This window comes from Psammomys obesus, unplaced genomic scaffold (assembly GCF_907164565.1).
Source record: "Psammomys obesus unplaced genomic scaffold, mPsaObe1.curated_primary_1811, whole genome shotgun sequence".
NCBI lineage: Eukaryota > Metazoa > Chordata > Mammalia > Rodentia > Muridae > Psammomys > Psammomys obesus.
The window spans coordinates 9,397,974-9,424,109 of record NW_026590809.1 but is presented as its reverse complement, the minus strand read 5'-3'; the positions used below and the strand labels follow the sequence as shown (position 1 = coordinate 9,424,109).

Genomic DNA, 26,136 nt, shown 5'->3' with positions numbered 1-26,136 from the left:
ATAATAATAATAATAATAATAATAATAATAATAATAATAATAATAATGTGCTCAGGATTCTGAGGATCAGAAGTGGTTCTGTGCTGAAAGCCTCCTCCTTGAGAACTAGCTTTCATAGTACCAGAAGGTGCCATGCAAGCTTCCAAAGGAAGAAAGCAACTGACAGTCCTACCTAGCTATGATACCTCCATACCACAACAATGGCCAGGACGGCATGCAGACCTTGGCGGTAACCAACAGCTCTCTAATTGTCCTTCAGGTTCTCTCAACATGAGGGAAACCATGCCGAGCACTGGAAGCCTAGACACCTAGGCCTACTGAAGTCATGGATCTTGAAGGAGAACCTATATCCACCACCTTACTAAGCCAGCATAATCTCTAACTATATTCTAAAATTTTATCCTTCTATCCACAGGTAAGTGTAGTTCTTGCTGCTCATCAAGGAAATGTCTTTATAACAGATGGACATCAATCCAGAAAACCACACCTTAAAAATGAAGAGTTGTGAAGCTCAGTCACAACAACTGATACATAACTGCACCCAAGGTGTAGGGATTGCTATAGAAGAGGAGGCACAAAGATTCTATGTACCAGAGGAACAGGAAGTTGCTATGAAACTGTGTCTCCTAGAAATGTCAGGGAAGCTACATCCATGAATTTTTACTGAGAAAGGGGAAAGCTCACAAGGCCTCAACCCCAGACAAAGAGCTGCAGGCAACTAAAGAATGCTAAGAACAGGAGCAACAGCATTCCTCAGGGAAGAGCACACCAGCTGCTTACCAGTATCAAATGATCAGCTCTGAAGACATGTATGGCCTGGAGAGATGGCTCAGTGGTTAAGAGCACTGTCTGCCCCTTCCAAGGGTCATTAGTTCAATTCCCGGTGACCACATGGTGGTTCACAACCATCTATGCTGAGAACTGATTCCCTCTTCTGGCAGATGTAAATGCAGACAGAACACTCATATACATAAAATAAATAAATCTTTAAAAAATTTTGTTAAAAAATATATGTACAAGTAACAGTGTACAGACTGAACAGGTTGTGTTTATACATTTAAGAATATATAAACACATATAAATAATAACAAATAAGGGGAAGGAGGCCATGAATTTGAAGGAGGAGAGGTACATGAGAGGGGTTAGAAGGAGGAAAAGGGAGGGGGAAATGATATAATCTCAAAAATATAAATGTGTAAAAATTTTTAAAATAATAAAAAGACATTTCCAAGAACTGAAGAAAAACAAAACAACAATAATATGGAATTCTCATCAACTGTAACAGGAATGCCTGTGGGGGCAGGCAGTTTGAGAAGAATGATGCATAAAGTAGTTAACTTAAAATGTCTGTTAGACATATAAAATGATGATGAAGCCAGGCACAGTGGCACACAGCTTTAATCTCAGCACTCGGAGTAGCAGATAATCTCTGTGAGTTCTAGGCCTGGTCTACAAAGTGAGTCTAGAACACCCATGGCTACACAGAGAAACCCTGTCTCAAAAGAGAGAGAGAGGGCGAGAGAGAGAGAGAAGATGGTGATGATGGATAGGAAGTTGGGTATTCCAATGTGAAGTTTGTGGGAAGCCTAGGAAAGAAATTTGGACATCACTGACATATAAATAGCAACTAGCCATAAGATGTACAGAGAATATCCAGAGAGTGGAAACTAAGAAGAATGAAATTCCACATACTGAGTGCTGGGTGCAAAAGATCAAAAGTAAAAAGACTGCTGAAGACTATCCCCCTAAATGTCAAGGAAATGCAGGTTGGTCAGCCTACTTATGGGCACATACAATGAAGCAGAGTGCATCTTTCCACGCTCCTCTATAGACTTTCAGCCCACTTTTATAATCATCTATCCAGCACAAAGGCTGCACAGAAGCAACTCTTTGGGCCTTATAGTAATTTCTTTTTCTCTATAGCTTATGTCTCCTGCAACTCTAAATATTAGCTTATGTACTCTAATGTAACAATATCATAGAAAGTAAAGTTTTTAGAGGATCCTATCCTTCGACTATTTTTAGATTCAAGGGAAAAACTGGAGTGGCAATCATACTCTAAGTGTTCAGAAATTTTAGCATGTCAAAATTAGAAGTGATCTCAGCAAATAGAACTAAAGCAGACCATTTATAGTTTTTGTTACCATTAGTTATTATTATTATTATCCTCATCATTAATTAGTTATTATTGGTCTCACTATGTAGCCCTGGCTGGCCTGGAGCTTGCCAAGTAAACCAGGTCGGCCTGGAACTTATCTTGTTGGAAGATTAAAGGTGTGAGTCACCACGCCCCCTCCGCCTCTTTGTAAAAGTGAAGCCAAAAAAAAAAAAAAAAGGATAGTATGTTTTCGTTGTCAGTCCACTCAATGCTCTGTGGAGAGGAGTGACGAAAATAAATAACGTTTTCTCCGATGTCCTGTCCTGGGCGTGCAAGGTGTGGTAGCGAGCCGCATCCTACTGATCCCCGGGGCTCAGCAGAGCTGCAGCCGGGCCAATCCGGCGCGCCGCGGGCAGCCCCAAAGGGCCCAGCTGCGCCTGCGCGGGGTCCTTCCTCCGTCTGTCCGCGCCGGGGTCATGGCGGCCGCCGTGGCTCTCCGTGGTCGGGCTCTGCTGTGGGCAGGAGCTGCTTTACTGCGTCAAGGAGGCGTCGGGGAGCTAGTGCGGGTGCGAATTGAAGGGAGCACCCCGGGACGCGACTTCAGTCTCTCTCATTACCGGGTGAGCGCCAGCTGGGCCAGGAGGGCTGTTCATGCCAAGTAGAGACCGGGAAAGGCCGCGCCGTGGGGATGCGGGTGACTGGCGGGGTGGCTGGGTGTTCTCTGAGTGGACACTCGCTCACCCCAGCCTCCCCGGCCGGCAGAACACGGTTATCGTGGAGCGCTGGTGGAAGGTGCCGCTAGCCGGGGAGGGACGGAAGCCGCGCCTGCACCGACGACACCGCGTGTATAAGCTGGTGGAGGACACGAAACACCGGCCCAAGGAGAACCTGGAGCTCATCCTCACGCAGTCTGTGGACGGTAAGGCTTGGACCCAGAGGCTAACCCCCTGGGCTTCACCTGTATGGAAGTCAAGGAAAGTACCGTGACTTGAGATACACGCCTCCAGCACGGAAATTAAAACGTGTGTTCAATACTGTTAATGTGAAAAGAAAGGCCTAAAAGTTTGTACCACAAACATCCTTTGATTGAACAACTCAGTCTACTCCAGTTTTTAAACTAGACTGGTGGCATGTAGTTTAAATGTCCGCGAATCTGCCTATTTCCTCACCCTTAGTGCTAAGGTTATAGACAACATCCAAACTCAGGTCCTCTGCACAGCTGGCACTTTAATGACTGAGCCTTATAACCTGCCCCCGTGAATTGACATTTTTCCTTTTTTTTTTTTTGGTTGTTTTTTTTTTACTACAAAAGTTTATTACAATGTACAATACGCTCCAGGATAACACTTCATTCTAGCTGTAGGTGGCAAAGATGTTATGGCAGGGAATACAGATGTTCAGCAGGCTCCAGGATAGCACTTCATTCTAGCTGTAGGTGGCAAAGATGTTATGGCAGGGGATCCAGATGTTTAAATAGGAATGGAAGAGGGTCACCATCATCACCTCAGATACGAGGAACAGCTTACTTTTTGCCAGATTTCTTAATTCCACCTGTGGCCAGGGGCGCCTTCCCCGCGGCCTTGGCTTTCAGCTCCTCGAGTTTCTTCTGCTCCTCTTTCTGTTTCTGCTTGAAAGCCTCGTCCTCCTCATCCATCTCCTTGGCCTGCCTCTTGGGCTGTTTCAGGGGCTTCTTTTTGCCACCTTCGCGGCCGGACATGGCGCCAACAGCCCCTTCACCAGTCCCGTGAATTGACATTTTTCTAAGGAAGAATTAAAAACTGAGAAAGTAAGAACTGCCTCGTTTTTATGCCCCACCCCACACTTTGAAAATGCAGGAGATGGACACCAAGGCCTATGATTGCTTCGGCAAGACCTTTACCGCTGGACTGTAACCCACACTGATCATCTTTTCCATAGAGACTCCTGCAGCGTTTTCATCTGCTATATTTGTCTTCATTGGCAGAAATTGGAGTCCGGGGTGATCTGGTTTCAGTGACGAAATCCGTGGGTCGTAATAAGCTCCTTTCTCAGGGACTGGCTGTGTATGCATCCCCTGAAAATAAGAAGTTATTTGAAGAGGAGAAATTGGTAAGCTCAAAGCACCAAAGGGTTTGGAGGAATACTTTAAAGTTCCTGCTAGGAATTCCTTTCCTTTTGTTATTTAATTCAGAGATAAAGTAAGAGCAAGAACCCTGAAGCCCAGCCTTTTGCCATCCTAGTTGGACTATTATTAGTGTGGCTCATTTCTTCTACTTAGTTTTATCTTTTTTAGCTGAGACAAGAAGGAAAATTGGAGAAGATCCAGACGAAGGTTGGAGAGATGGTGAGTAGGAAGTTTTTAACTGGTCCCTTATGGAGGTCACCAACCTCCTCCTGAGAGTCTCCCTGATATCCTTCAAGTGTGCTTATTAATGTTACACACAGGATGAGGAAAAGTAATATTGTGACTGTTGTTCCCTGTAGTTGGTATGGGGTCCTCCGAAAATGCTTTGTTTAGTGCAGTGTCCTGGAACTTGCTCTATAGACCAGGCTGCCCTTGAACTCAGAGATCTGCCTTTCTCTGCCTCTGGAGTGCTGGGACTAAAGGCATGCCGCCACCACTGCCCAGCTGCTTTTTTACTTCAAGAAAATGTGCCAAATTTTTAATTAGTTCATTTCTTACATGTGAAACAGTTATCTCCTTGTAGATTTTTTTTGCCAAAAGTGCTTTCGCTTTTGAGGGAGTCCCAAGTCTGGGAATCAGGATCTGTGGGAAAATGTAAGGTGAGGACTCTGCCTTTTGGGAATATTTACAGACAAGTTGAAGAGAATGTAGACACATGAGAAGGTAATCAGCAAAGTAAAAGCAGCAAAGCAGGAGTTACCTGGTGGGTATGGAGTTACTGGGGGGAAGAGAGAATTTTTTTCATATATTATTAAATTAGACCTTTTGAAATTGGTAGGCTTGGGACAATCTAGGAAGTATAAATGAATATTTAAGGTATGTTTGAGGTGGGGGATATATAGTTCAAGCTGACAGATTTCCTGAACTCCATATATAGCCAAGGCCAGTCCTGACATTCTACCCTTATCTACCCTTCAGGTGATGGGATTGTAGATGTGTACCTTGAAGGCCAGTTATACATGCTGGGGATCAGACCCAGGCCTCATATATGTTAGGCACTCATCCACCAACAGCTGTAGGGCATGTTTTGACAATGAAGATGGTCTAGTCTACCTAAAGTTAAGGTTTATATAGTGTAATATTAGAAAGTATTACAGCTGGGCGATTGTGGCTATGGAGGCCTTTAGTTCCAGCATCAGGAGGCAGAGGCAAGTGGATCTCTGTGAGTTCCAGGACAGCCTGGTCTACAAAGAGAGTTCTAGGTCAGCCAGGGCTACACAGAGAAACCCTGTCTGGAAAAAACAAAGAAAAAGAAAAAATATGCAGCTGGAAAGAGGGTTGGGTGTCAAGATGTAAAAAAATATCTTGAATCTTTAAGTAATTTATACTTCATTTTATAAACAGGAAAGAACTAATGATAGAATATGAGTAGAACTGAAGTGCCAGAAATGTGAGGTTAAAAGTCTATTGAAAGTAATTTCATCCTGAGATACACCAGGGACTTTCATAGATGAGCCTAAGTTTATTTTATTTATTAATTTGGGGCAGGGCATATGTGCAGTCCAGAGGACAGTTTGCATGAGTCAGTCTCTTTCCTCCATGTGGGTCCTAGAGTCAAACTGCTCATCATGGTTGGTAGCAGGTACCTTTACCTACTGAGCCATCTTGCCAGCCCTAATCCCGAGTTTAATATACACTATTTCTTTTTTGCCTAGCAACACCAAGAGTAAATGAAATCCCCTATGAAGCCTTGAAAAATACCTTCTTATATATCAGAGTTGAGGGGGAAAATAGAACGTTCTGATTTTTCCCAATAATGTTTGGTTTTCACCTATCTGAGCTGCAGGGCAGAAATTATGCCCTTTTCCTGAACTCCCAGACTCTGTATGACTCTGACTCCTACTGACCCAACCCTTCATAATTGTTTTCAGACAGTGAAATTTCTGAGAAACTGTCATCTAGAAGTGGGAATGAAGAACAATGTCAAATGGGAACTAAACCCTGAAATCGTTGCCCGCCATTTCTTCAAGAATGTGAGTGTTTCCAAACAATAGTATTCCCTTTAGCAAGGAGCCACCTGTGTGTAGGAGACCCAGGATTGAACCTTTTTTTAATAAAATGGTTTTACCACCTGGAGTTGGGAGTTAGTTTTGGTTGGTTTGCGGGAAGGACCTGGAAATGTGGCTCAGAACCAAAAATAAAGACATGGGAAAGGGCAGCTGCATTTATTTTTTATCTCTAGCTCAGAAGAACCTGGGAATATGTGGCTTATTGGGGAATTGTTACTTTGGTGGATGAAGTATTGTTGGTCTCAAGACCTGTTGTTCTATTTGTAAATTCACCACTCTTTCTGAGAAACGAAGACTGAGCCTCTGCTTTCATATCAGGCATCTGTGCCCTCCCCTGGGGTCAGCCAGAATCACTTCCCCAGATGTATTCAATCCTGTGTAGGAAAATCTAACCTGGAGTGTCTTTATGAGGTTGCCCAAAGGCTGGAATTGAAGGGTTTATCTGGTGGTTGGTTGTTTTTCAGCTTGGTGTTGTTGTTGCCCCGCATGTTCTGAAGTTACCAGAGGAACCTATCACTCGGTGGGGCGAGTACTGGTGTGATGTGACTGTGAGTGTTTCCAGGATTTTCTTTTGATTGGGAGAAGAATCAACATGAAGAGCTGGATTGGGTGGTGGTGTTGGTTCTGTACAGCTGATCTCTGTCTATTCCTGTTTTTAACGTGTGTTCAGGTGAATGGAATCGACACTGTGAGAGTTCCCATGTCTGTAGTGCTCTTTCAGAAGCCCAAGACTAAAAGATATAAGCACTGGTTAGCCCAGCAAGCTGCCAAGAACATGGACCCCACCAGCTCCCAGACAGTCTGAATGTTCTCTGCCCCCCAAATCCATAAAGCAGAGTCAGAAGAGCATTGGAGTATAATGGGCCAGTGTGTGAAACTGTCCCATCTCTGAGCAAGATGGATCGTGGAGAGCGTGTGTATTCAGGCTGAACTGTACATACATGTAAGGTTCTCTATGTTTGCCATCTCTGCCCTCAGTGCTCATCACACCCAACTGTATTGCAACATTCTGCAAGCAGGAGCTTTTATAAGCTGAATATCAGTGACTGGCAGTCTTCTTAGCCATTCCTTCTGTTGGAAAGTGCATGCGAACAAGTGAAAGGGCCTGGTCATTGTTCTGCAGTTGCTTTCGTCTCATCCAGATTGTGTCTCATGCAGAAATAAAGGACTTCAGTTGATTTTGAGCAGGTTACCAAGTAAGGTGTCTTGAGCCGTGGAGTCTGGTACAAAGAAGGAAATGACAACCATTCTGAGTCCTACAATTGCCATGAGCAGACTACTCTGCATATAGCCAATATGTCTGCTCTTAAAACTTTCTCTTTTTCCATGTGAGTGACACATGGATTCCACCAAGATCTGAATAAGGCCTAAGGATGATTGACAGAGAAAGTGAAGCTGGGATTTAAAAAGTTTAAAAGGAGTTCTTAACCAGCTGCTGACATTCCATAAATAAACCCTGATTTTTCCAGACTGAGAATAAGCAGGAGATGATTCAAGAATAGATGTCATAGGCTGGGCATGGTGGTAGACACCTTTAATCCCAGCATTCAGGAAGAGAGCCACTGTGGACTAGCTGGAACACAAGCTGTAAGCCTCCCTAATAAATCCTCTTTATGTGCAGTTCTGTTCTTCTAGAGCAACAGTTTGCAACCTGGGGGGTCATATTAGTATCCTGCATATCAAATATTTACATTATGATTCATAACAGTGAAAAAATTACAATTATGAAATAGCAACAAAATAATTTGTGGCTGGAGATCACCACAACATGGGGAACTATTTTAAAGGGTCACAGCATTAGGAAGGCTGAGGACCACTGTCCTAGAACCCTGACTAATAGGATACTTTTCTAGAGACCTGAGTTTGGTTCTCACCACCTACATTAAATAGCTCATAACCACCTAAGACTCTACCTCCAGGGAGTTCTCACCAGTGCCCTTATCTCTGTGGGCACCCACACATTGTTCATACACACAATTAATTTAAAAAAAAAAAAAACTTTTATAAGACTAATGAACACTAAATGCTGCTCGGGACCCAGCCAGCAAAGCTTGAACGTACTTTCATCTAACCAATATGAAGTGTGTCAAAAATCCAATCCAATACTTATTAAAGAAATGACAAGATCTACCCCTCAGCAAAAATTTTCAGTTGTCTGACATCTAATTAAATACCTTCTTAATGAGAAGAAAATGTTGCCCAGAACTAAGAAGTGTATATTTGGTACATGGTTAAATGTTTACAATAGGTTAACTACATATAACAACTCCAGCAAGAATGCAACCCAATTTAAAAAGGCCAAAGGGTGACTTATCCTTGATGAGAATTATGAGTTCAAGGCCATCCTGGGCTACTCCAGGGGACTCGGCCATATATGGAGATAAACACACACACTGTGACACACAAAACCATCCTCGGGGCTGGAGAGGGCTCTGTGGCTGCTCTTCCAGAGGGCCTGGGTTCAATCCCTAGCACTCACATGGCAGCTCACAAACATCTATAACTTTGGTTCCAGAGGATCTAATGCCCTATGCTGGTCTCTACTGACACTAGGAACACACATGATGCACAAACATACATGCAGGCAGAATACCCATACACATTTTTTTTGAGACAGGGTTTCCTTGTGTAGCCTCTGCCTCCCTGAGTGCTAGGACTACAGGCATGTGCCACTGAGCCCAGTTACCCATACACATTTTTTTAAAAGTACTTACTCTCCTTATTTTGACCAGTTTCTAGTCTATATTAACCATTGAAACAGTGAAGTTTCTCTGGCCAAAGCCTTGAGCTGCACTAGATTAAAGGCTTAAACCTAAGTGTGAAATAACAGCCCTAAACAAGATATTTTTGTCACCTCCTCCAAGACTAGGGCACATCAAGGAATAGGGAGGAGAGCAATTGTAAGATTCCAGATGGGTGGGTGGGAAGAGTGCTAGAAATGATACATTCTGGACATAACAGCCATTGTCATGAATAGCAATTATGACATGCATAAAAAGGCAGGCATGGTGGCGCACACATTTCACCCCAGCACTTGGGGCAGAGGCAGGTGATCTCTGAGTTTGGAGCCAGCCTGGTCTCTGTAACCAATTGTAAGCCAGCCAGAGCTATGCTGTGAGATCATGTCTCAAGAGAACTAAGAAGATAAAAGGGTCTGGAGAGATGGCTCAGCAGTTAAGGGTACTGTTCTTGTAGAGGATTGGCGTCTCTGGCCTTCCAGGCACTGAACACAAGTAGACACGTGCAGCAAATACCTATACGTGTAAAAATAGCATTTAAAAAAAATGAGCCTGGAAAGATGGCTCAGTAGTTAGAATACTTGTTGCTCCAGTAGAGGACCCAGGTTCGATTCCCAGCAACCACACAGCTGCTCACAATCATCCATAACTTAAACTCCAGGGAATCTGATGCCTTTTTCTGATCTCTGGTCACAAATGAAGATGGTATGGATACATACATGTAAGCAAAATAATCATACATAAAATATTTTGTTAAAATACACTTCCATGGTCTTTGGGTTTTTTGTTTTATATGTTTGTTTGCTTGCTTTTTGGCCTTTCAAGAAAGGGTTTCTTTGTGTAGCCCTGGCTGTCCTGGAACTCACTTTGTAAACCAGGCTGTCCTCAAACTCAGAGATCTCCATGCCTCTGCCTCTAGAGTGCTGGGACTAGATGGATGTACCACCATGCCCCACTCCATGGTAGTTTTCTTGAAAATTAAAGATGAGAGACAGGGCTGGAAAAATGGCCCAGAGGTTGCTCTTCCAGAGGTCCTGAGTTCATTTCCCAGCAACCACATGGTGGCTCACAACCATCTGTAATGAAATCTGGTGTCCCCTTCTGGCGTGCAGGTGTACATGCAAACACATTATATACATGATAAATCTTTAAAAAAAAATAAAAGATGAGTGACAGAAGATTAGTTGGGAAAAAGAAGGGACCAAAAATAGTGAGAGGGAGACAAGATGGTAACGGGGGGGGGGCTTAAATATCATTTCATGGTATCCATGTGTAAAATTGCCCAAAAGTTAAAATTAAAAACAAACAGGTTTTCAATTAATTTCGCCGGAGAGCATCTGAGTGCGGGAAGTAATGCATAGTTAGAGAGCAAACAGGCAACCCAGAAATGCTGATGAGAGTGGAGCATAGGCTCAGCAAAGTTAATCATTCTCCCCATTTTGGAAAAGCTAATCAAAATAATGGAGGGAAGAGACCTGTTTTCCATTTTGCTTCCCACCTGCTTGAGCTGAGGTGTCAAGCCTTTCTGTTGAGATTTACACCATCAGCTCCCTGAACTCAAGCCTTCAGACTCACTGAATCACAGTCTCCCCAAGGTCGGCAGATGGCAGATAGTGGCATGTTGCAGCCTTTCCAAGTGTAGGAACTGGTTCCTTCACAGCTGGCCACTGTATGTGCAGTTTCTATACCAACAAATCCAACCAAGTTTAGATCGTATGTTTGGGGTAGGAGGAACACTAGAAATTTTCCAAAAAATAAAAATAAAAAAAAAAAAATGAATCTGCAGGCAAACTACACTGAGTCTGTACAAGTGATCTGTGGTGCACCCTGCTACCACCCACCTTTTGACAGGGTCTCCTCAGTGCTCTAGTTGAGCCTTCTTTACTGTGTGTCCATATAGTATGTGCAGGTTTATGTGGTTTTATCTGTACTGAACGTGGGCTGTATGGGCCATCATCCTACGATACAGGATTTATACACTGACAAGAGTCCCACTTGGTGTCGTCTGGGAAACTTGGAAGCTTGGAAGGAATCCAGGACTCACACTAAATGATGCAGAAATGCCAGGACTTCCGTGGCAGTGTACGGTGTGAGAGGTATGGAAATGGCTCAAAAGTAGGTTAGGTATCATGGGTTCGTGTAAGCCTGGCACCCAGAAGACTAGGGCAGGAGGTTGGTAGTTAAAGGACAATCTGGGCTACATATTAAGATTCTGTCTCAGAAAAAGAAATAGAAGTGGGCACACGTAATAGATTCAGGAGAGTCCTCTGAGAAGGGGCTCTCAGTAGAGGAGTTGTCTTGGCTGTTACTGGATGTGAAGGGCCTAGCCCACTGTGGCAGCACCACTCTCTGGGTAGGAGGTTCTGGTCTGTACAGGAAAACGAAGCACAAGCCTAGAGATCCCCAGGGGTTGCTGGCCGGCCAGCCAGCCTAGCTGACGTGGCGAGTCCTACATTTAGTCGGGGACACTGTCTCAAAAGATGAGGTGGAGAGCAACGGAGGAAGGAACCACGTCGGCCTCCGGCTTACACATGCAAGCGCATGTACGCACATGCACGTGTGCACACACCTGCAAAGGGAACTAAACTGTTGGTCACGGGGATCAAAAAGCTGCATGGAGAGACATTTATCATTCCTGAGTGATTAACATAATCACTCAGTGGCTTGCCGGACTTCACATGACACATTCTCTAGCAGTACAGATTGTGAGCCACCACGTGCTTGCTGGGAATTGAACTCAGGACTCCTGGAAGAACCGCTGAACCTCCTCTCCAGCCCCTCTCTAGAATCTCTAAGATAAGTGTGCTCTCTCTCTCTCTGTCCACCCCGTGTGTGTGTGTGTGTGTGTGTGTGTGTGTGTGTGTGTGTGTGTGTACACACAAGAGAGAGAGAGCACCCAAAGTGCCACTTTTGCAAATGTCAAGAACAAAACAAGTAGGCGTGTTTAGCCAGGTACAATGGTGCATGCCTGTAATCCCAGCACTCAGGGAAGCAGAAGCAGGTGGATCTCCGAGTTCGAGGCCAGCCTGGTCTACAAAATCAGTTCAGAACAGTCAAGGCTACACAAGAAACCCTGTCTTGGAAAACAAAAAAAAACAGTAGACACTTTTACAGGCCCAAGGGATGAGAGGGAATTTGATCGAAAGTATCAAGTCCAGGGCTTTATGGCCATTGTTTTGTGCCCTGTAGAGGCAGGAGATCTGAGTGTCTTTGTAAGGCTGGAGCTCCATGTAGAGCCCTCCCTACCTTGAAGACTTGGCTTGGTAACTTGAGAACCTTGGACACTTAACTTTTAATCGGTAATCAATCACTCTTAACTTTTATTGTCTTTCTGGAGTGTATTGACTAGCCCCAACCGCATCCTTTATGAAACCTGATGCATTTCTCAAACCTGATCTATTTCTCTCCACGATCATCCCCTTTCCCAGGCATAAGTGAATGTTTTAACAAAGTAAAGTGGTGATTGACACTCAGCAGCCCTGCTTCCTGCTGCTGTGGGATCCTGGCTGTTGGTGAAGCTACAGGTGATTGTGCTTTTAAAATCTGTTGCCCCAGCACTTTAAAAAACAAAACAAACAAACAAACAAACAAACAAAAAAGACCATTATTTTAGGTCTATGGGTGTTTTGCCTGAATGTATATCTGTGTACCACATGCATGCCTACTTAGGCCAGAAGAGGGCATCAGAACCCCTGGAACTGAAGTTACAGAGGGTTGTGAGTCACCTTGTGGGTGCTGGGCAGTCCTGGAAAGGACTGATCAGGCACCAAAGGTTCAGCTGAACTTGGAGTTAGCTCCTGGACAAGTCCCTCATCACCCCCCCAACTCCCCTGTGAGACAGGGTTTCTCTTTGTGGCCCTAGCTGTCCTGGACTTGCTTTGGAGGCCAGGCTGGCCTTGAACTCACAGAGACCCTCCTGCCTCTGCCTCCTGAGTGCTGGGATTAAAGGTGTGTGCCACCATGCCTGGCACTGAGAGTAGGCTCTAAAAGGACACCTCAGCCTCTACTGCAGGAGAGAAATTCCTCCATAAGACATCTTCTCTGGGGGGAGCAGCTTTACCAGGCTGCTGAGAAAGACAATGCAGCCAGTCCTGATGAGACCTGATAGGCTAGGGTCAGATAGAAGGGGAGGAGGGCCTCCCTATCAGTGGACTGGGGGAGGGGCATGGGAGGACAAAAGGGAGGAAAGGTGGGATGGGAGGGGTTGAGGGAGGAGGCTATAGGTGGGATACAAAGTAAATAAATTGTAATTAAAAATTAATTTTTAAAAAAGACATCTTCTCACCCTACTTAGCTCAGCATGAATGTCTCACAATTTGACTCCCTGTCACCTGTTGAAGAGAAACCACACACAATGGTATACACCTAAGGCTTTTCTGATACTTGGCATGAAGATTGTGCAGTGAGTGTTGTGGTTTATTTTGAAACTGTACTTTATCTGTCTTCACTCACTAGACTGAATTCCTTGAGGGAATTCCAAGACTTTGCATCACAAATATATGATGAGTCCTGGCATTTGCTAATGAATGATCACAGAAAATAATAAATGAAGTGGGGAACATTTCCAGGTTTCCTCTTCAGCCATGTTTAAGCAGCAAGCATTGGGGCTGGAGAGATGGCTGAGAACCCAGGTTTCATTCCCAGTGCCCACATGACAGCTCTAACTCCTGGTGCCCTTTTCCGGCCTCTGCGGGTGTCAGGCCCACACATGGTGAACGTACACATGTACATGGTAGACTTTTCCAAGAAACTTTCTATTTCAGAAATCTGAAAATGGAGAGCTGGCTCAGGGAACACTTGTTGCTCTCTCAGAGGAGTTGGGGTCTCTTCCCAGCATCCACATGGTGGCTTGCAGCCATCTCTAACTCCAGCTCCAGGGACCTGATACAAAAATAAAAAAAAAAATTTTTTTTAGGAAATCTGAAGCTGGGCATGGTGGCAGGTGGGTCTTGTGAGTGTGAGGCCACCCTAGTCCACAGAGTGAGTTCCAGGACAGTCATGGCTACACAGAGAAACCCTGTCTAGAAAAAAAAGGATTTTTTAAAAGAAAGAAATCTGAAAATGTGTATATATTTTCCACTCAAAGCTCTGGTTCCTCTGCTAGAGCTCTCGACTTTGTTCTGGAATGGAATTTTCCTGGTTTCATAGAAATGCCCACAAGAGGGCAGTAGGAACCAGAGCACTAAGCCTGGGAATCATAGTTTCCTGCTGCTGCCCTGGTTTCACCGCTCCCTTGGGCTGTGAGTTCCTTGAGGAAAGACTGTCCTCAAGACTTTGTATTACAAATGTATGGCGAGTCCTGATATTTGGTAAATGAATGAGCACAGAGATGAATAATAAATAAACCTTGCAGTTGGTGATTCTTATGGCAAGCCGGAGTGAGTTGCAGCCGTTTTGAGCAATAAGGCCCTTGGCACTGGGATTTCTCTAGAGCACTAGGTGATCAAGCCAGGCGCCTGGGCTCCTTGTTCCTAAATATCAGATCCCGTCTGAACAACAATTCCAGCAAGCTCCTGACTTTGTAAGCCTAGAAATAAAATAGAGCACAGGAACGGACAGTATCAAGTCTCTGGACTCTCCATCGTCTCCTGCTCCACGAGCATGTTCTAAATGCTGGCCGTCTTTGCACTGACCTCTTGTCCTGGGTAGTTGTACATTAGCTTGACATTAAAGCACCTGGAATGAGGAACCTAGGTTGAGAAAATGCCCCTGTTAGATGGCCTGTGGGCAGGACTGTGATGCATTTTCTCGACTGATGATTGATGTGGGAGGGCCAGTTCACTGTGAACAGTGTCATGCCTGGGCTGGTGGTCCTGGGCTACAGAAAGAAAGCAGGCTGAGCAAGCCATGAGCAGCAAGCCAGTAAATGGCATTCCTCCACGGCTTCTTCTTACAAGAGCCCTGCCTTGAGCTCTTGCCTGTACTTCCCTTGGTGACAGGCTGTGACTGAGATGTGAAAGAGAAATAGCCCCTTTCCTTCCCAAGTCACTTTTGGCCAGAATGTTTTATCACAGCAATAGAAAGGATGCTAAAGTGAGGAGTGGTGGCGCACACCTTTAATCCCAGCACTTACCCAGGCAGAGGGAGGTGGCCAGTCTGAGTTCGAGGCCAGTCTGGTCTTCATAGTGTGTTCCAGGAAGGGGGAAAGAGAGAGAGGTGGGGAGGAAAGGAAAGGAGGAAGCAAGCAAGCAAATTATAACACTCCTCTAAATTCTGCCTCTACTCTAGAGTGCTGGGATTTTGTGCCTCCCCACTTCCAGTTACTTCACTAGGCTTTAACAGGACTTTAGTAGTCACTGCCTGGAGCGTCAAGAGAGGAGTAGGCGTCTATAGAGAGCCACCTACAGAGCCCCTCCACACACCCTCACCTAACAGCTGCTGCCAAGCCCACTGCTAATTTCTGCCTTCCCCACTGCAGCTCTTCAGATTAATACCGCCCAGGACCCAGCTGCAAATTCCTGCAAACCTGAACTAACTTCATTCTGCATCACTTCCCTTCTGTGTCCATGAATAATCCAATCTGCTTCTCCCTGCAAGAAACCTACACTTCCCTTACATCTGACCTCATTCAAATCACAAGTCCTGTCTCTCTCTCTCCTGACACTTCCTGGAATTTAGCTGTCTGTGCCACCAAATAGATTAAGGCTTATCTGTAGTTCAGGCTTCCAGCTGCCCACCTACCAATCCATCTGTAAGATGTGTTAGAGCAGTACCATGTACGAGACACTGTTGAGGGGCTGGTCATGGAGCACTGAGCAGGCTCGGCAAGGGCTGCCATCACAGGAACTCACAAGTTCATGCCACAGACAGTAAGAGAATAATAGCAGTGAAGAGTACTGAGAAGGAAACACAATAGGAAGTATGATTTAGAAACTACTGAGGAAGATACCTTTGGATTTGTTTTTGTCTTAGCCTGTGTGTTTTGGTTGTTTTGGGTTGGGTTTGGTTTTTGGTTTTTCAAGACAGGGTTTCTCTGTGTAGCCCTGGCTGTCCTGTACTTGCTTTGAAGGCCAGGCTGGCCTCAAACTCATCAAGATCTGACTGCAGCTCCACCTGCCTCTGCCTCCCAAGTGCTGGGATTAAAGGCACACACCACCACGCCTGCCAAGACCTTTGTTTCTGAACATTTGTATGAGTGCTTTGCCTGTATGTATACCCCATGCATGGTGGTTTGAATTAAAATGGTCTCCATGGGCCCAAAGGGAGTGGCACTATTAAGTAGTGAGGCCTTGTTGGAGTAGGTATGGCCTTACTGGAGGAAGTGTGTCACTAGGGGTAGGCCTGAGGTTTCAAAAGCTCAAACTAGAGCCAGTGCTCTCTCTTCCTGCTGCCTACAGATCTGGATGTAGACCTTTCAGTTACCTCTCTAGCAACATGCCTTCATGCTGCCATGCTTTCTGCCATGGAACTGGACCGTAGGCCAGCCCCAGTTAAATGTTTCTCTTTAAAGAGTTGCCATGGTCCTGGTGTCCCTTCACAGCAATAGAAACTCTAAGACACCGTGTGCACAGTGCGGGAGGAGGCCAGAAGGCAGCGCTGGGTCAGTCCCCTGGAACTGGACTTAGAGGACTGTGAACCACCATGTGGGTTTTGGGACCACATCTGGAGTTCTCTGGAGGAAGAGCGAGACCTCTCAAGCACTGAGCCACTCTCCAACTCTCATTTGGACTGAGACTGGGTTTCATACAGCTCAGGCTGGCCTCCAGCTCAACATGTGAGGAGAACCTTAAACTTCTGGTCCTTACACTTCCACCTCCCCAGTTGGATCTCAAGGGAAGGGTCCTCCAAGTCTGGCACTGATGCTGCCTAAATATTCAAATTTTAACCTCCTTTAACATATATAGAGTTCTGACCATGGAGATGTCTGTGAAACCCAGCCAAGGCAGAGGAAGATGTTGGGCTCATGCTGCTTTCCAGAAGAGAAAAATAAATATTGACAGTCTCTTCATGGTTTCCCGTCTGCCCCTGAAATCCCTGGAAATGTCAGATATGCTGGTCCTGAACCAGCACCAGCCTGCACGTGTGTTTCCAGACAGCTGTGCGAGAGAAGCAAGCCCTGTGTGCTGAAACCACTCTGGGAAAGCTTTTATCTCCCTCTCACCATAGAGTATTTTGGTTCACCAGAGGACCAAAGTAGGAAGAGAAGTAGGCAGAATCCCTAACTCCCAAAATGAGTGCATTGGGATGTTTGAGGGAGAGAGAAGGTGAGCATGGCTGCTGTAGAATAAGGAGAGACAGGATGGCTGACGTCTGTAAGGTAGGGAGTGGGGTCTCTGGAAGTTTTGTGGCCCCAGGAGAGCTGTCTAGGTTAAGTTCATGGGATACCAATAAGTCCTTAGGCAGAGGCTGGAGAGATGGCTCAGTAATTCAAAGCACTAGTTGCTCTTCCAGAGGCTCCAAGTTCAGTTCTTAGCACCCACATCAGGTGACTCACACCTACTTGTAACTCCACCTCTGGCCTCTTCAAGCACCTGTATGCACATGCACACAGACACACCTACACATAATTTAAAATAATATCTTAAAAAGAGTCCTTAGGCAGGAGAGTGGCACATTCAGATGAGGGTTCTTAAGACACCTCTTGGACCAGGGATATTGTTCAGTGGTAGAGTGCCTAGCTAGCTTGCTCAAAGCCATGGGTTAGATCTCCAGCAGCAAAGACAAAAATGGCTATCCAAGATCCTCCAGCTTTTACCAGAACTAGTCAGAGAGTCAGGGGTGTAGGGAGCTGACCTCCTTTTGCCCCCTGACCTGCTCTCTGCTAGGTTCCTGATGGGTCACATGATCCAGAATCTGGTCCTGTGCATAGGAGCAGTGTCAGAAGTGGGGCTCTGCCCACTCTTGCCAGAAATGTAGAAGTGCACTAGGGATCCAGGAGCCTTCTTGCAACCACAGGCGACCAGCTGGTGGAGTCCTGGAAACTCTAAATCCTGCTGCTGCCAGAATTACTGAGTAAAATAACCCCCTACCATGGAAGCCATTGTAAAAAGACCATCTAGTGAGGAAATTAACATTCTCAGTGGGTACACTCTGGACAGGGAAAGGGGTGACTTGCAAGGTACAGGTGAGAGACCAGGGGGTGGCTCATGTCTCCCCACAGGCCTTTCTAGTCCTAATTTCCTTGACTTTCTGTTCCATAGGTGATACCTTGTAAATGCATCTCTCCCCAGGAGGTTATCATTTAAACTTTTTGCTTTCTCTCCATCTCAAGGTAAGAATCTACCCTTTCCCTAGTCAAGTGTGCTTTTCGTGGTTTGTCTGCTATTTGCCCACCTCCTTTCACTGCTTCCTTCCCTCCCAAGATGCCACCAAGGCCTGAGATCTTCGGATCTTCTCTGTTGCTTCAGAAGACTGGCTCTTACCCTGACGCTTGTTATTTCATATGCTCTTATGGTACCTGCTAGGCTTCAAGCATCGAATATTCAGGTCTAGGTGGTAAGGAAAAGCACATACTACACTGGCTACATTTGCTGTACCAGCCCCACTCAAGAACAAGCTTCCTAGCTGGGTGTGGTAATACACGCCTATAATCTCAGCACTCAGTAGAGGCAGGTGGATCTCTGTGAATTCGAGGCCAGACTGGTCTACAAAGCTAGTCCAGGACAGCCAAGACTACATAGAGAAACCCTGTCTCAAAAACAAAACAACAACAAAAGTTTCCCTAGAACCTCCCGGCATCCTGTTACATATATGCCACAGGCACATGAAAGGGAGGCTTGAAAATTAGGGAATGTCCTTGTTCTGTGTTATCTTGATTTTGTAACAAACCTACTTTATTTAGGGTTATTAAACACTTCTACCTCCCTTCCAACCCTCCAACACTAGGTAGGAGAGAAAGAAGGTTGGAGGGGGCAGGGGGCAGAGTTCTCTCTATCACTTCCTGCTGGGTAGGGTGGTAGGATTTGTTGGGGATAATACCAATCTCAGCAGTCCAGAAATGCAGAAGTCCAGGTAGCAGCAGATCAGCAAACAGCAGATGCAGCGGCAGGATGAACCGAGCAGCAAGCAGCCCTCCTCCAAGCAGCTGAACCTTCTTCCTCTGGGCTGTCACATTTATACCCCCCCCCCCAAAGTCCTCAGAATTCAACTAATTCCACCTGGCAAAGATCACGAACCACAGGAGACACTTAACAGGTGTGGGCAAACTAAAATCCCCAACTTGGAATTTTAGCAAAAAACATATCAAACCAAAACATCCACAACAGTTATGCTTGGCCTAGACCCCATATGACCAAATATTTGAGGCTTTGCTAACTGCTGCCCTTAACAAATCTTGTTAACAGTTGTTAACAAGAAAGATTTATAATTTGAGCTGAATGTGGTGGCATGTGTCTGTAATCCTAACACGCTGGAGACAGAAGAGCAGGAGCTTGAGGTCAGCCTTGCCACCATAGCAAGTTTGAAGCCAGTCTGGGCTATATGAGACCCTGTCTCAGAAAAAAGAAAAAAAAGAAAGTACAGGCCAGTTGTGGTGGCTCACACATTTAATCTCGGCACTCAGGAGGCAGAGGAAAGCCGATTTCTGAAGCCAGCCTCGTCTACAGACTGAGTTTCAGGACAACCAGGACTACACAGAGAAACACTGACTCAAACACAATACAGGCATGGGCAGAAACTTGAGCAGGTGATAACAGGATGTGCCCTGCCCTCCCCCCATCAGCAGAATGGGAGGAACTGTTCTCCAAATCTGCCTGGAAAAACCTTTCTTGCCTGTTGCATGCCAGTTTACACAAGATCTCCCTCCGTCCTCCAGCCAAAGCTGCTCTTTCTCCTGCCTCTTATAATACATATCTGCTTCTATCATAGGTATATATAGTTTATATAGTTGTCGATATACTGAAATGTGATGGCTCATTCAGCTATGTGCACATTCACTCTCTCCACACACACACTTGATGAACATCTGTTCCCAGTCACTGCTGACAGCCAGGCCTGGATCCCATCTTTCTGGAGTTTTCAATCTAAAAAAAAATGAGATGTTAGGCCAGTCATGGTAGGGCAAGCATTTAATGCCAGCACTCAGGAGGCAGAGGCTGCCAGATCTCTGAGTTCAAGGCCAGCATGGTCTACAGAGTAAGTTCCAGGATAGCCAGTGCTACACAGAGAAACCCCCCCCCAAAAAAAAAAAAAAAAAGTTCAGGTAAAGTTATGGGAGGAAAGAATTGACTATATCTGGAATCAACTAAAGCCCCAAGCAGCTGAGCATACCTGGGAGGGGTTTTTCTTGATTGGACTATTGCAGGTGGGGTGACCCATCCTAAAAGGCCATGGAAGAAGGAAGCTTTCCTTTTTGCCTGCTTGCCCTCACTCTCACTGCTGAGTTCATTTGTGCTGTCGTTGACACATTCCTTTGCTGGTGCAAGAACGTACTTCTTCACCATGCCCAAGTACACTAAAGAGCAGTAGCTCCCTAGGCTTGCTCTAGCACTCAAGCGGGATGGCTGGCACATCTAGTCCTGTGGACTGAGCAACTACTGGATTCTTAGCCTTTCTGTCAGGCGGGAGCTATTGTTGGGCTACTAATAAATCTATTAACGTATTTATATGGATTCATTCTATCAGTTCTGTTCCTTTAGAGAACATACATGTATTCAAATATCACCATGAAACCCATTTCTTTGTATGCCATTTTAAAAGTCATAGAAAACAGGGTGGTTAAGAGCACTGGCTGTTTTTCCAGAGGACCTGGGTTCAAGTCCCAGTACTAATATGGTGGCTCACAGTGTCTGTAACTCTAGTTCCAGGGGATCTAACCCCTTCTTCTGGCTTATCTGAGTACCAAGCACACATGTGATGCAGAGAAAAACATGCCGGCAAAATTCATACACATAAAATAAAAACTTTAAATAAAAAATATTAAACAATAAGGGGACATACATTTCTCATTTCTTATCAGGGAACCCCCCCACACACACCCAAGAACGAGCTATTATTTTTATTTTATGTATGAGTGCTCTATCTGCATGTACACCTGCATGCCGGAAGAGGCCATCATATTCTAGTACAGATGGTTGGGAGCCACCATGTAGTTGCTAGGAATTGAACTCAGGACCTCTAGGAGGAGCAAGTGGACAGTCCCTTATCCACTAAGCCATCTCTCCAGCCCCAGAATAAGCCATTATATAGCCCACCATCATTATAGCAGGCATTCAAGCACCTCAAAATCCCTGTATTCCCCCATCCCATCTTGGCAGGTTCTTCTCACTGGGATGAGCCCATCTAATGTGACACCTCACACGAAAAGGCCTTACTGTGTGTGTTCTGATCAAAGCTTGCTTTGCTTAAAGATATGTTTATTATTTTAATTCTATGCATGTGGGAGAGGGGACTACGTGCACATCAATGTGAGTGCCCACAGAGGTCAAATCCACCTGGAGCTGGGGGTTACAGGCAGCTGCAAACTGCCAGACGCGGGGGCTGGGAATCAAACTCAAGTCCTCAGGAAGAGCAATGTGTGCTCAACCACCTAGCTGTCTCGCCAGCCCTGTTCGTTTGAGACATGGCTGCATGCTGTACTCCATGCTGGCCTGGAATTCACAGCAATTAGCATTTGACTTCCTGAATGCTGGGATTCTTGTCAGGAGCCACTACACCAGACTTTGTTAGTGTGTGTGTGTGTGTGTGTGTGTGTGTGTGTGTGTGTGTGTGTGCGCTCATGTGTATGCACAAGCACACATGTGGAGCCAGACAACAGCCTCAAGTGTTCTCCTAGCACCGTCTACTTTGGATCCACACATCCCTGCAGTCCTGGGACACCGCCACACTTGGGGGTTCTAATGTGGCTTCTTATCTCAGGTCCTCCATCTTATGAAGCAAGCACTTCATTCTCCCCAGCCCCTTGGTTTTGTACTTTCTAAGCAAGGACAGCTCACTGTCCATGCCAGAGATGCTGAAGTCTAATTCTGAAAGCACAGAAACAGCTCCTCTAGAGCCAGGTGTGGCACGAATGGAATCATCCTAGAACCTTCAAAGCCATGGCTGACACAGGAGGACCACAGCAGATTCGAGATCGCCTAGTCTATAGTGTAAGACCTGTGTTAGAACAAGAACCAACCAACCTCCGAGGGTCCAGTTCATAACTTAGATGGTTCTGAGTCTTCCTGTTCCATTGCCCTTTTTATGGCAAGTGAGGGCAGCAAGGAGCAAGAGAATACAAATAACGCTCTGCCAGTGTTTCTGTTGCCATGGTGATGTTGCCATGTGAAACACACGAGAGCTCCTTTATACAGTGGAGCCAGCTGACTGCAGAGGCCAAAGACTGAGGCCCCAACCCTGAAAGATGCACAACACACACACACACACACACACACACACACACACACTCCTAAACTGTACAAAGTGCAAAGGGCTTCATGCTACCATCTGCCATGTTCCTGCCTCTTGGCCAGACATCAAATACATGGCCAGCTTGTTCCTAAAGTCCTCTACCTTCTCAGCCACCTGCCAGGTGTATATTTCACAAGATTCATGGCCCCTCTTGAGTTTTCAATGTCTGTCCACCTCTCTTCATGTCCTTTCAATCAGTTTCTCTCACTATTGCTTCGATGGAAAGCAACGTGAATCACCACCTTATGATTAGGAAGGTCACAGGAGACAGGATGCTCAAGTCTGGACGTGTTTATTTCTTCCCACCACAGCTAACTGTGGCTCTTTCAGTATCCCCCAGCGCTGTTTGTGGTTTGCAAAGCGGCTAGAGTGAGAACAGTCCCTGCCATCCCTGACCCTGACCACCTCAAGGAAAAAAAGACCAGAGTAGGACACAGTGGGTCTGTATTTAATGAGGATCTTTAAGGTTCTTGTAATAGGAGAAGGCCCACACAATTCTGAAATCTGCTACAGATGACCCTGCAAAACAGAAGGGGTTTCCCTACTTTAGAAGTGTGGCCTTTCCCACCTCACATTAAAAAAGGAAGAAGCAAAGCAAAGCAAACAGCCTTCAAAAAGGTTTCAGGAATCATCCTGTCTGGGGGCGGGGTTGTTGGGGAAAGGATGAAACAAGCAGTTGGAAGAGGCAGGAAGCTGCTCCCAGCCCCAGTGCTCCTCACCTCTAGGGCTCAGGAGAAGGACTAGACTCTCCTCCATCCCCCTACCCCCTAGGACACCTCCCACTCCATCCTTCCAATCCCCTCACTACACCAAAGATTCTGGTTATTGCCACAGAGACCAACTCTAGGCTTCTGGTCACAGTCTCTAACCCCCACTAAACTGTCAGGAAAACGTCACGGCGTTGCTCTGCTATTTCCCTGCTTGCATGCTTTCACAGCCTGGACCCATAAACCCGTAGCTTTTCACAAGAGTGAGGCTAACACCCACCGAAGGCTGGATTCCTTCTGGCTTCACCCAGCAGCTGAGCATCGTGGTTTTGCTAATTAGGCTCTTTTCTTGTCTTTAATTAGCTGCATGTAAATCCTGTTGGGAAGTCTTGGATCCGTGAAATAGTCTGGGATGAAAAATCGGAACGGAATCATCTACACTGAAAGGGAAAGCCTGGACAACAGCTTACTCTGCTAAAAGGTCGGATGCTTTGTCCTAGCAGCTCTCACTGGTGGTCTCCACTGGACGATATACTCAGTTCTCACAGAGGCCCGCCCTGGCCCGCTGCCCTTATGAATGCCAGAAAACCATCCTAAGCAAGCCTCATGCAGGTTGCTCAGGCTCTGTGCTCGTGACCCACTTGATGCTCCGGGAGCCACGGAGGGCTCAGAGATTCTGAGGTTTCTGCTCCGGGTCCATCTTAGAACCTAAATAAAAACCAAATATTATTCTGGTCTCCACTCAGTTTGCCAGCTTCTGTCTCTGAAATGAAGACCTTTTCTGAGAACACCCTCCCTCCCCGAGGAGAGCCAGGCTCACAGCATGATGACAGCAGGGGGTTTTTACACCAGGAAGAATGTGAGTCACAGCGCATCTGCTGCGGCAGCGAAGGCGAGTTTAGAGCAATGGGCTCCCAGGGTTAACCGCACCCAAGACACTCGCTGCTGCTCCCCACTCTACGCTGTTTGACCCGAAGCCATTTCTGCAGCCAAGTCCATTAAAATCACCTGGGGAGCCTTCAAAACCTTGGCTGCTTGACTAATTAAATCTAAATCTCTAGAGGTGCGGCCTGAGCATCAGCATTTTTTAAAAGCTCCCCAGGTGGTTCTAACGTGCAGCCCCATTCTCCTTTGGGGATCTCAGGGCTCTTAATCCAAGAAAAGTCCTGCCCCAGCGCTGCTCCGGCCTGGTTTTGAGAAAAAGACAGGGGAATGAAAGAGCCTTCAATAAACAAACCCAGCCCCTGTGAGGAATATCAAATGAAGAAGGAACCCTGACCCCACAGAAAGTCCCGGGCTTGCCCTCTCTAAATCCCCAATCCTGCTTCTCACACAAGCATGGAGGACAGCTGCATCGGTACTCACGTGCAGCAAATTCCAGGATGTTGTCTGGTCTTTTCAGAAACATTTCTCTGGAAAACATTAAAGGTAAGGGAGGAGATACATGGGGCTGGGCAGGCCTCAGCCACTGCCCCGTCTTGCTCTTTGGGAATTGGATTAAGGGCAGTCCTGCCATTCTAAAAGTCAATAGGTCAAGGGTTTAAGACCAAAACCGGAGAGTTTAGGGCAAAGAACAAAACAATGGAGTGGCTGGGCATAGTGGCCATGCCTTTAACCTTTAATCTGGGCACTCAGACAAAAGCAGGAGGATCTCCATGAGTTCCAGGCCATCCAGGGCTACACAGTGAGACCCTGTCAAAATAAAATAAATAAACCAAGCATTCAAATGTCAATAAGCCTAGGCTATCTTCATTCCACAGAGGAGCTATGGAGCAGCCAGGTGAGGCTTTGTTACCTGATGCTTTCACAATCCCGGGGCCAAGTAAATATGAAGCCATTCTTCTAGGTTCTCAAGGGCTCATGCCGACTAGACAAAATGTGACCCTGTAATGGTCTCAGGAAGTTTACCTATGGATTTCCCAAGGCCAGGGAGACAATAAACAAAGCTTTAAAAAAATATATTTAAGGACTTTAAGATGGGCTGTTATCTCTGCTCACAAGACAGACACAAAGATGATGCCAAGGTTTCGATGCCACTAGGATTCTGGAAATGCCTGACAGCCCAGAAGGCCTCACAATTCATAAAACAGGCTCACTAATACTATCTCACTTTACAACATCCCTGTAAGGTGACAATTATATCCCCATTTTACATATAAAGAAACCAAGCCTCAAAAAAAACAAAACAAAACAAAAACAAACAACAACAACAAAAAAAAGAAAAACAGAACAGGAGAGAGAGCCTAGCTCTTATGTCCCCAAGGCCGTTGCTCCCTACAGTTTTCTTGGCCAAGGGCTGCCGTAGCCTGCCCACCTCCAGTTTAAGGTACTCTCTTAGCTAAAGTCTCCCTTGCCAAGAATGCCCAAGCCCAATAATTTTGTTTCTCTCCTCCTTCTGTTCAGCTAGACAGTTATTCAGTATAAATGCATATAAGTGACTACAATACATGAGGAATGATTTTAAAATAAGAAAGAAAAAAGATAGGGGCTAGGGGAACGTCTTGGGGCAAAGACTACTTGCTGCCCAAGCATGAGGACCTGAATCTGGACCCTCAGCATCCATGTCAAAAGCTGGGCCATGACCTGGTGCTGTAACCACAGCATTGTGGTGACTGGGGGTAGAAGGATCACTGGGGCTTGCTGGCCCCCAGCCTCACTCAGGTTCAGTGAGAGACCCTGTGAATAAGGCAGAGAGCATTGTGGCCTCCACAATCTAGAGCATAGGTATACACACACACACACACACACACACACACACACACACACACTACAGCACCACTCAAAGAACTTACAGACAAAAGGAAATAGGTAAGTTTTCCAAAAGGTCAAGTAACCTCAAAGTAAGTGAGAAAAGAAGACCTATCCAATAGCTTTGGGGATGGGGAATGGTTACTGAAAGTGGTACCCCAAAAGCCTTCACAGAGTGGATTGAAAGGAACCCTTAGTGGTGCAAATGGGATTTAATTAGGAAACATAAAGGTTGAGGGACAAGAGCATTCCAGGTCCAGGGACACTACAGCAACCAAAGCCTAAACAGTCTTGAGGTTGTGTGTGTGTGTGTGTGTGTGTGTGTGTGTGTGTGTGTGTGTGTGTG

General features: G+C 45.8%; 3 protein-coding genes across 6 annotated transcripts in view; 1 reads left to right on the top strand and 2 right to left on the bottom strand.

Moving 5' to 3' along the window:
- The first annotated feature begins 2,538 nt into the window (after window positions 1-2,538).
- Window positions 2,539-9,772, top strand: Mrpl9 (mitochondrial ribosomal protein L9). Its single transcript, XM_055609012.1, has 7 exons — window positions 2,539-2,718; window positions 2,861-3,017; window positions 4,062-4,186; window positions 4,371-4,421; window positions 6,134-6,235; window positions 6,736-6,819; window positions 6,942-9,772. The coding sequence occupies exons 1-7, from the start codon at window positions 2,575-2,577 to the stop codon at window positions 7,074-7,076; spliced, it is 798 nt and encodes a 265-aa protein (XP_055464987.1). The 5' UTR covers window positions 2,539-2,574; the 3' UTR covers window positions 7,077-9,772.
- LOC129678280 (translation machinery-associated protein 7-like) lies at window positions 3,444-3,857 on the bottom strand. The gene has a single exon (XM_055609013.1). It carries the CDS (start codon window positions 3,852-3,854, stop codon window positions 3,621-3,623), a length of 234 nt encoding a protein of 77 aa, XP_055464988.1. The 5' UTR covers window positions 3,855-3,857; the 3' UTR covers window positions 3,444-3,620.
- Window positions 9,773-13,806: 4,034 nt separating the features above from the next.
- Window positions 13,807-26,136, bottom strand: part of Riiad1 (regulatory subunit of type II PKA R-subunit domain containing 1) — a 23,154-nt gene continuing 10,824 nt past the window's right edge. For 2 of the 4 annotated variants that reach the window (XM_055609102.1, XM_055609105.1), the window contains exons 3-4: window positions 24,408-24,454; window positions 23,390-23,750 (exon numbers count right to left, since the gene is read on the bottom strand). In XM_055609102.1, coding sequence (XP_055465077.1) covers window positions 23,710-23,750; window positions 24,408-24,454 — 88 coding nt within the window. In that variant the 3' untranslated portion in view covers window positions 23,390-23,709. Of the gene's footprint in view, window positions 13,891-22,618; window positions 22,855-23,322; window positions 23,751-24,407; window positions 24,455-26,136 lie in introns of those variants that run through there. The other 2 variants (XM_055609104.1, XM_055609103.1) reach the window with 2 other exon arrangements.

Coding starts and splice junctions, on each gene's coding strand:
- LOC129678280 (XM_055609013.1), bottom strand. CDS start 3,854: ATGTCAATTCACGGGACTGGTGAAGGGGCTGTTGGCGCCATGTCCGGC.
- Mrpl9 (XM_055609012.1), top strand. CDS start 2,575: ATGGCGGCCGCCGTGGCTCTCCGTGGTCGGGCTCTGCTGTGGGCAGGA. Junction 3,018..4,061: donor CCTCACGCAGTCTGTGGACG/GTAAGGCTTGGA, acceptor CTTCATTGGCAG/AAATTGGAGTCCGGGGTGAT. Junction 6,236..6,735: donor CCCGCCATTTCTTCAAGAAT/GTGAGTGTTTCC, acceptor GTTGTTTTTCAG/CTTGGTGTTGTTGTTGCCCC.